At 38.2% G+C, this 12,591-nt stretch overlaps 1 protein-coding gene across 10 annotated transcripts in view; it reads right to left on the bottom strand.

The window, feature by feature from the left end:
• The window catches only part of BCAS3 (BCAS3 microtubule associated cell migration factor), a 727,466-nt gene that overhangs the window by 311,161 nt on the left and 403,714 nt on the right, over positions 1-12,591 (bottom strand). For all 10 annotated transcript variants that reach the window (XM_055257582.2, XM_055257584.2, XM_055257583.2 and 7 more), the window contains 2 exons: positions 6,488-6,588; positions 2,962-3,158 (listed from right to left, as the gene is read on the bottom strand). In XM_055257582.2, the coding sequence (XP_055113557.1) occupies positions 2,962-3,158; positions 6,488-6,588 (298 nt within the window). The remainder of the gene's footprint in view (positions 1-2,961; positions 3,159-6,487; positions 6,589-12,591) is intronic.

The following is a 12,591-nucleotide window of genomic DNA, read 5'->3' as shown; positions in this document are numbered from 1 at the left end:
AAAAAACGAGACAGTGTCTTGTGCATGGTTTAGCAAAAAAACTAAATGTGTTACATAGTTGTGAAGAGAATAAATTGGTTACTTATTTTAAATGCTTTATTATTAACATTTAAATAACCAAATGACTGTTGTAAACACAAGTACACTGAATCACTAAGTTGAGGACTGCAAAGAATTAACTCCCTGATCATGGCTTGAGGTCCTAATCTAGACCATATTTGGTCATTAGAATCACTGAAAATTGGTCTGACACTCTCACTGTATTCTGTCATTATTACCTGACATCTTGGTCAAAAAATGTCATTTTTGGAAAGCTGGAGGAATTATGCTAGAACAAAAAAAAAATGTAGAGAAGAAAAAAACGAAATACAAAGCAGACTAAACAAAAAATACCAAACAAGGTTTTTTTTTTTTTTTTTTTGAGACGGAGTCTCGCTCTGTCGCCCAGGCTGGAGTGCGGTGGCGCAATCTCGGCTCGCTGCAAGCTCCGCCTCCCGGGTTCACGCCATTCTCCTGCCTCAGCCTCTCCGAGTAGCTGGGACTACAGGCACCCGCCACCACGCCCGGCTAATTTTTTGTATTTTTTTAGTAGAGACGGGGTTTCACCGTGGTCTTGATCTCCTGACCTCGTGATCTGCCTGCCTCGGCCTCCCAAAGTGCTGGGATTACAAGCGTGAGCCACCGTGCCCGGCCCAAACAAGGTATTAAAAGGAGATACATTCTTCTTTATGAATCGTTCTTTTGTTTGTTTGTTTGTTTGTTTGTTGTTTTGAGATGGAGTCTCACTCTGTTGCCCAGGCTAGAGTGCAGTGGCACGATCTCGGCTCACTGAAACCTCTGCCTCCTGTGTTCAAGCAATTCTCCTCCTGCAGCCTCCCGAGTAGCTGGGATCACAGGCATGCACCACCATGCCCAGCCAATTTTTTGTACTTTTTTTAGTAGAGATGGGGTTTCACCGTGCTGGCCAGGCTGGTCTTGAACTCCTGACGTCGTGATCCACCCTCCTCAGCCTCCCAAAGGGCTGGGATTACAGGCGTGAGCCACCACACCTGGCCGAATCATTCTTTAAGAAGATACATCAGTCAGGGGAAAGCAAAAATGTAAAAAGGGACAGCAGTTAGGAGTCTGTGAGATGTTGCTAGGGTGCTGGCATTAGGAATGGAGAGGAGTGGAAGGTTTCTAGTTGTATTTTGAATAGAAATGACATAAGTTGGTGAAGAATTAGATGTGGCATGTGTGAAAGGAGAGATTTCGAGGATAACCTCTAAATTCTGTCTTGAGTAGGTAGTTTGTGGAGTCATTTAAAGAGATGAGGCCAGGAGCAGTGGCTCACGCCTGTAATCCCCGCACTTTGGGAGGAAGAGGAGGACAGATCACCTGAGGTCAGGAGTTCAAGACCAGCCTGGCCAACATAGTGAAACTCCATCTCTACTAAAAACACAAAAACTAGGCAGGCGTGGTGCCGCGTACCTGTAATACCGGTTACTCAGGAGGTTGAGGTAGGAGAATCGCTTGAATCCAGGAGGCAGATGTTGCAGTGAACTGAGATCGCACCACAGCACTCCAGCCCAGGTGACAGAGTGGGACTCAGTCTCAAAAAAAAATAAAATACTCATGCCTATAATCCCAGCACTTTGGGAGGCCAAGGCAGGAGGATCACTTGAGATGAGGAGTTCGAGACCAGCCTGGCCAACATGTTGAAAACCCGTCTCTACTAATAATACAAAAATTAGCTGGGTCTGGTGGCGGGTGCCTGTCATCCCAGCTACTCAGGAGCCTAAGGCAGGAGAACTGCTTGAACTCAGGAGATGGAGGTTGCAATGAGCAGAGATCACACCATTGCACTCCAGCCTGAGTGACAGAGCGAGATTCCATCTCAAAAAATAAAATAAAAAATAAACAAAATATAATAAAGAGATGACAAAAATAGGGGTGAGAGCAGGATTAGGGAATGAGATGAAAAGTTGCAATTCAGACCCAAGTAGGCAGCTGGCTGTACTCTAGGCATATCTCCTGGCACCTCCTGACAGGTACTCAGTAAATATGTGTCATATTTTCTAAACAGAGACATCAGGTATAATCCAACTTTGCAACAATTTTCATTTTGTTATAAAAATTTTTTATTGTTACTGACAAAGAGAAGACAAAAACATATTTCCACTATGTAACTGGAACATATTTTCCCACTATTTTTTAAAAGGTGTGCAAGAAAAAGGTCAGAGGGTTGTTTTATACTCAATTCAAGATTACTATAGAATTTTTTTAAAGAGAAGACAAGAAAAGGGAGATTATATTACATTGGACTGAGTCCTTCGTTATCTTTTGCACCCTAATGTGTCAAGTCTTGGTATAACAAATTAAACTGCTAAGCAAACTTGAGACTGCAAGTCAAAACTGTCTGAGTTGCAATTAAAAAAAAGCTAATAATAAAAAGCATAATTTGTACACCTGTCCTAGGATTCCTACAAATAAGGATGAGAGAACATGTATTATAAAAATATAGATGATAAATTATAACTGAATTTATACCAACATTTTTCCATCCAAAAACTTTATATAATCTAAAAGAAGGGAGATACAGGATTAGATAAAAATCACAGATTAAATTTAATTGAAAGGTGGTGCCAACTTCAGAAAGATCAGGAAAAGAATACATAATCAGATTCAAGCAGTTAGAAATATAGGCAAAGCATCAAAAAGTGGAATTGCTTGAAAAGTGCAGTGACTATTAGATTTACGGAGAATATAATCTGAAAAACAAGTATTTATTGCATGTAATGTGATCCCACGAGATCCTACATACGATCCCAAGTAATGACAGTGAATTACGTGCAACAGTACATGTAGTCTGCAACGTGATACCATGCCAAAAGGGGAAACCTAAATATTACATATGATGCTCATTTCACATGAACACATTAATCCTTTTGTCCAAATCACTCCCTAGTTCTCATTTCCTACCTGAGACTGTTGAGATCAAGATCATCTGTATCAAAATCCAAAAGAGGCTGTGGCGTGTCACTCGGACCATGAGACTGCAACACAGATGAACTGGATGAGATGACCGTGGTTTGGCCTGAGGGATGGATGGTTTTGAACTGGAACTGTGGACCCATCCACAGACGTCTGTGGGGTCCAGTGTGTGTGACAATTTCAACCTGGAACAGAGTAGCAATGACGAGTTAAATGGTTTGTGATCCTGATTTGAGAGACTTCACAATCCCCCATTCTTCCTTTTAACACCCACATTCTTCAAGAAGCCCATGTTAAGGTGGGAAAGGGATAGGACACCCATAATTAAAAGGTGATGATTATCACAGCTTATGTAGACATTCAAAATATCCCTCTACTGCTTTTCATCAACATAAAAAATACATTTTGTGTACATATACATACACAGACACACATGCACACCTCACACACAACTACAACACAAAAATCACGTGAAAGTAAAAGGACCAGTTGCTTGCCTCATATAACTAGTGTCAGCTCCCTAGGGTCTACCTTTTCATTCATTCTAGATAGTACTTACCATGTTGTGGGCATGCACTGAATACTACACCTATTAATCCACAGATTAAAAGTAATTCCTTCACTGAGGATCAAGCTTATGACAAACATGAAGTTGTTCTTGAACTATCCAAGGAAAAGTAAAGGTCTGAAATAATTTTAATGCCCAAAGCCACTTTATTTCCACAATAAAATATTATAATATTTATTATACTGCCCTAATATTACCCCAATCCACTTTTAAATGAAAAAATTATTATATATTTTCTCTCAAACTAGAGTTTTGTCTTCCAAATACCATTAATTAGTGTGTTTTCTCAACTGCCACAAATATCTACACAGGCATTTGATGTGCTACAAAATAGTAATACCAAAATGCTTTATGAATTTCACGCTCAATGGAGGGGATAGGGAATGTTGCCAATATTTGATTTTATTTATTTATTTTATTTCATTTTTTTTTTGAGACGGAGTCTCGCTCTGTTGCCCAGACTGGAGTGCAGTGGGGCAATCTTGGCTCACTGCAAGCTCTGCCTCCCAGGTTCATGCCATTCTCCTGCCTCAGCCTCCTGAGTAGCAGGGACTATAGGCGCCCGCCACTACATCTGGCTGATTTTTTGTATTTTTAGTAGAGACAGGGTTTCACTGTGTTAGCCAAGATGGTCTTGATCTCCTGGCCTCGTGATCCACCCACCTCAGCCTCCCAAAAGCGCTGGGATTACAGGTGTGAGCCACCACACCTGGCCGCCAATATTTTATTAAACATTATAAAGTCAAAGAAGTGGATATAAGACACTTGGAAAAACCTGAAAATATATATATTACATGATTTTTTTTTTTTTTTTTTTTTTTTTTACAAATAACTCAAATGAGAGACTATATATGCAAACTAGTTTAAATGTCTTGTCGTTGGTACATTCATGCCTGTGCAAATACTTTATGTAACTGACTTCCCACGTGCCTTATTTTTGTCCTGAGTTCTTTTATATTTAATCACATTTCTCTGATTGTGGTGATTAATTCTTAACAAAACATAACTGAAAAGGTTCACAGAGTGTAGCCCTGTGTTTGTTAGTCCAAAAGGGCAAAAGCATCGTGGTCTTTGGAACAATATTCACATTCCCACTAATCACAGGGAGAAAAATGCTCAGATTGAGGACAGTGATTTCTGATTCAAGCAGTTGTATTCAGCAATGTAAATTAGGCCACAGATAAAGCACTCTGTGTATTTTAAGCTCAAAACCATCAGTGTCACAGAGCCGAGAGGTAAACAGATGCCTGTGCAATTTCACCGAGGCGATGGCCAGATGTTCCTATTCACTCTCTTGTTGTGTGCCGGACAAACATATTGTATATACTTTCACACTGACAGCACACATTACCCCTTTTTCTAATTGAAAAGTTGAAGTGAAGGACAGTGGTTTCTCTGCCAGCATTCCTTGGACAACATTTTGATTTTGGAAAAAACACACATTTTGGGTTTACTTTATCTTCCTATCATTAAGAAAGGATGGATTGCCACATGCCAGGAACTGAAGAATCGACTTCCTTCAAGGAACTTCCTGTGAATATTTTTGGTGTGATGAAATAAATACATGTTACCTAGACACTGCTTGATTTTCCAGTTTACTTTACTTTTGATTTTCCAGACTTTAGTTTTCAGGCTACCCTCCTTGAGAAAGAAATGAAACTACAAATGGCCTCCACATTTTTGAGGCACCTGTCTGATGAAAAGCTGCCAGATTGGTAATCTGAGATAGGTCATTAGCTTCACAAAATGATGTCAGACTTGAGGCAGACATAACAGCATTTGTAATGAAGTCATTTGTAATCCCATCATTTTGAAATCTGCCCAAGTATCTTTTATTTCAAAGCCCCTGAGATGAAGACAGCTTCACCTGGCAAGGGGAGGGATGGTCAGTGAAGCTGTTGGAGACTGGGCATGGTGGCTCTTGCCTGTAATCCCAGCACTTTGGGAGGCCAACACAGGAGGATTGCTTGAGCCCAGGAGTTCAAGACCAGCCTAAGCAACATAGGGAGATCCTGTCTCTACATTAAAAAACAAACAAAAAAAACCAAATTAGCCAGCATGGTGATGCATGCCTGCAGTCCAAGCAATGTTGTAGGGCTGGCTTAGAGACCACTAAAAGCAGCATTACATGGGCTTAGGAAAGGAAACCAAGGCACCATCAGAATTTCTGCAGGGTGGAATGTTATATTTCCAATAATGAAAGTATGAACTCAACCTTCGGAAAATGTTGGCTCCACAAAACAAATCCCAAAGATTGCTGAGTGGCTTCACTGTTTCATCAAGGTCAACTTTCATTTTAAACCTGATGAAAATGTGTTCCAAAGAGCCTATTTAAATTCCAAGCTCCTGGCTGGCCACAGTGGCTCATGTCTGTAATCCCAGCACTTTGGGAGGCCAAGAAGGGTGGATTGCTTGAAGTCAGGAGTTCAAGACCAACCTGGCCAACATGGCGAAACCCCGTCTCTACTAAAAATACAAAAATTAGCCAGGCATGGTGGTACGTGCCTGTAATCCCAGCTACTCAAGAAGCTGAGGCACGAGAATTGCTTGAAACCAGGAAGTGGAGGTTGCAGTGAGCCAAAGGCGTGTCACTGCACTCCAGCCTGGGTGACAGAGCAAGACTCCGTCTCAAAAATTAATAAACTAATTGATTCCAAGGCCCTAAGGCTTTAAATGGATTGTGTGAAAAACACACAAATTTTATGCCATGTGTATGGAAGCTAACATATATATATATACACACACACACGTATAATGTATATATAATATGTATATGTACACCTGCAGCAATATTTGTGGAGTAATTTGTAATATGGAAAGACAACTAATTCTTGATAATCCAACAAAGAGTTACCAATTCTCCCCTTTTACCTCTAAGGAAAAGAATAAAAACAGTAAATTTCTGTTTTATTTTACTTTAATACTCTCAATATTTCAGAGTTTTACCTGGGAAAGCCATTCTTCATCTTCCTGTCCACTATGGTCAGACGCTAAACTGTCATAAGACCCATGTCGAGTAATGGGCCCAGGACTTCCAGGGGGAACCACTATAGGAGAAAGAAAAATAGATTTAAACCACTTTATTCCATGCAGTGGAAAAACAGACGTGGGCACAACCATTTCGGATACTATGGTAATTTATAAGATAAAATATAATACTTTAAAGCACAAAGGCAATTCAAACAATTATTGAACAAGTAAGAATGAAGTTCTTAGGAATAAGATACTTTAAAAAATATCTACAGGAATTTAGTAATGCCATCTTCTTGCAATAAAAGAAATAAACAACTAACTACATATGCTAATAGCAAAAGTACACTGAAGAGCAGCGACAAATCTCTTCATTGGGGGATGACATTAGGATTCTTTAAAAGAGCTTATTTAGTAGCTTCATACAAATGCTAGGCATAAACATGCACATTTAATTGAAAAAATGCTTTCAGTCCTAAAAAAATTCATTTATCCAGAGAAATACATCATCTTTCTTAGATACCTGAGTAGTTTTCATGATTCTTAAGTGGTACGACATAGTCAAATTATAAACAGCCTACTTTTTCATTCAAATAGGAACATTTGCTTAGTAAAACAATACAATGATTCAAAAACATTTACCGAGTTCCTAATATGAACCAGATATTATCTCCTCAAAATCTTAGTCTCTTCTTTGGAAGCTACGACTCACTCACTCTGTCTGTCTCCATATCTCTAAAGGTTTTTTTTTCTTTTTTTCTTCTTTTTTTTTTTTTTAACAGCAGTTTTAGGTTCACAGCAAAGTTGAGCTAAAGATACAGATATTTCCCATATAACCTCACAACCTCATACATGCTTTTATTTAATCTTTTTTTTTTTTTTTTCTTAAGAGATAGGATCTTGCTGTGTCACACATGCTGGATTGCAGTGGCATGATCATAGCTCACTGTAACCTCAAACTTCTGGGCTCGAACCATCTTCTCACCTCAGTCTAATAAGCAGCTGAGACTACAGGTATGAGCTACCAATGCCTGCCCAATATTTTCTTTCTTGCAGAGACAGGATCTCACAATGTTGACCAGGCTGGTGTCAAACTTCTGGCCTCAAGTGATCCTCTGGCTTTGGCTCTCAGAGTGCTAGGATTATAGGCATGAACCACCATGCCTGGCCTACCATTTTAACACTCAGAGAAATCAAGCAATGAAGTACTGGGAGGAACAGAGAAAAAGAGGGGAGGTAAGTAGGAAGAAAAGTAAGAAAGTAAGAGATGATCATTAAAGAAGTGTGGAAGAAATAGAAAAGAATGAGAAGCTGAAAACAACCCTCATAATTTCTACCACCAAGAGACACTTATATATACACATCAACATACAAAAATTTCCTTGAGTTAGATTCCTACATATGAAATCAGACGATGTAAATATATAAATTTCTTAATATATATTCCCAGAAAGAGTTATACACTTACCCAAGCAGTGAAAGAGAATGCCAACCTCACTGAGCTCTTGCTAGAACAAGGTAGTATTTTGAAAAACTGTATCTTAGTGAAACGGATACAAATAAAATAGACAAAGCGTAACCTAGGGCAAGATTTTAAAAGACACAGACTCACAAAAAACTTATCTTAACTTGCAGCAAGAGGGGAGATGCTAATTCAGTGAATTACTCAGCAGAGGCATACATAGTATTAAAGTGTAAGATCTGCAGTAATCAAAACTTTTAGCTGCTAGTTCTTCAAAATCATAGTTCTACAGCCAAGCGGCATGGTGGCATTTGTACAAAACACAAATGATCACAAAAGCATACACCTACATTCTTGTGATGACAAATTATATCAAGAAGAAAAGAATATCACAATAACTATTATTTCAGCATTCTTTTGGAAATAATTGATATACATTGAGAGGCTGATAAGTAATGATATTTTCAAAAGCTAAGTTATCTTCCCACCACTAAATTCTATATTAATTCTTAATACAGAATAGAACAAGAGGATCCTTGAAATTCCCACCCCTTAAATACTAGTGAAAAATGTGAATATGGACAAATATGTAGAGGCTGGAAAGCAGATGAGGGCAGAGAAGATTTTAAAGAGGTGAGGTAATATGTTATGCAAATATCTGAAGGAAAGGTGTGACCAAGGGAATGTTAAGTACAAAGATTTTGAGATGCAAACATAAAGGGAATCAGTAACAGCTAGGAGGCCACTGTGGTTGGGTGGGATAAGCCATGTCGTGAGTGGAAGGTAAGTCAGTAAGCCAAAGGAAGTAGGACCAGCAGATTACTGTGGCTTTTCCTTTCTTTTTTCTTTTCTTCTTTTTTTTTTTTTTTTTTTTTTTGGTAATAAAGCTCGAGTAATATGATGGAAAGCAATTGGCAATTTTTAAGTAGAAGTGAGCAACCATGCCTTACGTAACTAGCTAGTACCTAATGTGAATTTCTCCAAAAGTTTATGTTGTGTTTTATATATGCCGAGCCTAGACTAGTACGTGTCACAGAACAAGTACTCAATAAGTATTTACTGGGTGGTTGGAGTTTTGGATTCTGTACTAAGTAAGTAATGGCACTAGAATGGCTGGACACTTATTTATCCATCTTCAATATAGGGATAATATATTATAATGTCTGGGATTAGCTTCAAAATAACCCAGTGGCAGGGATGGAGGTGGGAAGTAGAATTACAGATGAAAACAGGATTGGTCATTAGTTGATCATTGTTATAGCTGGCTGATAGGTACATGGAGGCTCATTATACTATTATTTTCTAGTTTTGTGTATGTTTGGAATTTTCCACAGTGAGAAGGGAGAAAGATCCTCTCTGCCCTCATTAACTTTCCAAAGGAAGTAATAAAGATTCCAAATATACATCTAGAAATAGTACCATAAATATGCATCCCAAAATCCTAAAGAGATTGTAAGAATTTCCATCCCCTTTTTTCACCAAAAATAGTTTTCTAATTAAGCATGCTTGGAAGCCATCAGAAGATGGGCAATATAAAAAATAAATCTGGTGGGATAATATTTTTCAACATCAAATAAATATCCTTCCTCCGCCCCACCATTTTTTCCGTGTTTGATACATTTTTATTACTAAATTGGGTAAAAGCACAAACATCAAAACAGGAAAAGCTTGTAACTAGAAGCTAACTATAATCCAAATAATTTTGAAAAGTCTGAAAGAAGAGTGCAATAAGAGAACATATTTTTTTCACAATAAATTAATCATTAATTGGCACTGTGGTGTTAAACATACAACTAGATATATTACTGTTCATAATAATTGGTAATGTAATATATTTATTAAAATCTGTTGGTCTTCCTATTATATTCAGTACTGGATTCTCTATACAGTTTTAGGAATTACAATATGTAGTATGGAATACCTTAGAACAGTCCCAACAGTATACCACCAAGCCAGAACCCTGTTCCTCCAAATGTGGTCCTCAGACCATTAACATTGACATCCCTGACAGAGCTTGTTAGAAATAAATAACTTCAGGCTCCACCCACCCAGCCCTACTGAATTACAATCAACAAGATCCCTAGGTGATTTTATTACACATTAAAATTTGAGAGCTGCACTATACAGGAGTAGACTCACTGCCATTCCTCTAAAATAGATCCATAGTAAAAATTTGGAGAATCTACATTATTCTTTAAAAGGAAAAAATATGAAAAACTGGTTTTCATTTGAGAGCCTAGGAGGAAAATAATTAGCTATTTATCGCCATTTCTAAAATCTAGACAAGAAAATTCTGAAATAAGCATGGTCATTATGAGATTAAGTTAGCTATAAATTATTACAAAATTTAAAATAGGTACTATCATTTTCATAGGATTTACTTTTTTGTCCACTTGTTATCCTTCTAAACTCACTATAACCTCAAATTTCAGTATAAATGGCCATTATAGCAGAAGAGCCAAGCTCTGTTTGCCATGGCTGATGTTGGGGGACATATCAAGCCAGTACGTGCATAAGTTAAAGTGACAGATCTAAAATGTTCAGCTTACTGGTATTTAATACTTTTCTTAGTTTTTGTTGTAGTTGTTGTAGTTGTTGTAGTTGTTGTTGTTGTTTTAGTCAAGGGTGGTTAAGTGTCTGGAAATGACCTTAGGTGGCTTTTGTTTTACAGATATGACCTGCCAGCGTCACACAACTTTCATACAAAGAAATCAATAAGTCTCTTGATTTTAGTCAGTCTACATATAGTATTGAAAAGCTTTGTGACAAGTAATTCTTTCTAATGTTACCAGGCTGCCTGTGTAAATACAGAAGGCCAGCCTAGGAGACAGGATAAATTATCTGTGGGAAGGGCCCATAATCAATAGCCAGTATTCTAGTTTAAAATTCATTCTCAAATGCTTTGGGCACAAAAAGGTAAAAATAAACTAAGTTTTTACTCTTTTTATATAGCATATATTTTCTTAGTTTATACTAATACATTCTCATATTACAAAGGCAATTTCATGGAAGAATCTTCCTTTTGATATTGAATCATCTGAAATTACACAAATAGAACTATACATTCAAAAAAATTATCATGTGAATAACAAAAAAGACAAGTTAAACAACAACAAAAAAGCTTCCTTTTTTTTTCTTTTACACACGGTCTCACTCTGTCACTCAGGCTGGAGTGCAGTGGCATGATCTCGGCTCACTGCAACCTCCACCTTGTGTTCAAGCGATCCTCCCACCTCAGCCTCCTAAATTAGCTGGGATTACAGGCGTGCAACACCATGCCTGGCTAATTTTTGTATTTTTAGTAGAGATGGGATTTTGCCATGTTGGCCAGGCTGGTCTCAAACTCCTAACCTCAAGTGATCCACCCGCCTTAGCCTCCCAAAGTGCTGAGATTATAGGCATGAGCCACCACACCTGGCCTGAAAGTTTTCCTTTCTTGCAAGTGGACATTGAATAGTAGGCCTAATTTGGTTTTTGTTTTAAAAGTCCCAAAACAAAAGCAGCTTAAAACCTAATTAAAATGAATTTAAAAATCTGTGCACTAAACTACTGGTCTCTGGCACCATTTTCTGTTTTCTGTCCTTGTGGTGCAGGTTCTTCTCTGTTTCTTCTTTTGCTCATTTCATTGGCTCAGTTGCACCATTCTCCATCACATTCATCATCACTATCAAATTTAGTTTACCTGCCCTGAAACTGTACTTTCCCTTTCGCAAACCCAGGCTGGGTAGCTTTACTACTCTTTCCTTTTCCTGTAAATCTGCAATTTTTGACTTCCATTTATTTGGGGATTCTTGTTGGTCTTGCATGATTTTTTTCAACACTTCTTTTTCATCTCTCCTTCTACTATTTACCAAGTCACTTCTTTGGTTTTTTGTTTTTTAATTGTGGGTTACCATTACTTGTGTCTTTGGCTTTACCTAATGCTTCTTTGGCTTTTTCTTTAAATAGAATTATCCTCTCTTTTGCTCCTCTGACAAAGTCTATCCATTTTATTTCACCACTTGCATTTATTTATATTAAAAAATTTCTCCCAATCCAGGTAGGAAGAACATTCTGTGTTTACTGCCATGGGAAAGAATGACATACCAGTTCATATGGAAAAAAGAATTTACAACCTTGATAAAAAGAAAGTATGATAAGAGCAAAGTTTCCATGCTTCTAACCACTCAAATATTAGGAATGATACCCTGAGATTGGAGCAAGACTGGCAGAGACAGAAAGGCAAAAAAAGAGGGTCACAAAGAGGAGTGGGAAACGACAGAATCCCAGAAAAAGTTTTAGGGACCAATGGCGGTGAAAACTTATGTCTTCGTTCTTGGGCAGAGTTAAGGCAAGTGGCAAGAGATCTCACATGGTACAAGAGTAGAAATGGTGTGCACATGGTGTGCACATGGTGTGTCTGTCCAGCCAGGTCTGTGACAACCTTACCATGTTCCCATAGCTTAGAGGAGAAGAATGTTTCATACACGTACAAGAATAATACAGACATAGTCCAGAGAACTGACAGGAGCTGGATGAGAAACAAGAAGGGATGCTGCAGAGACCTATATGAACCAATGACCAATGAGCTGGTGGGGAAATGGGACACGTCAGTGGTGGCAATTAGGACAAAATGTCC

This window comes from Symphalangus syndactylus, chromosome 20 (assembly GCF_028878055.3).
Source record: "Symphalangus syndactylus isolate Jambi chromosome 20, NHGRI_mSymSyn1-v2.1_pri, whole genome shotgun sequence".
Taxonomy (NCBI): domain Eukaryota; kingdom Metazoa; phylum Chordata; class Mammalia; order Primates; family Hylobatidae; genus Symphalangus; species Symphalangus syndactylus.
The sequence above is the reverse complement of the archived record's forward strand: the minus strand, read 5'-3'. Positions and strand labels throughout refer to the sequence as shown.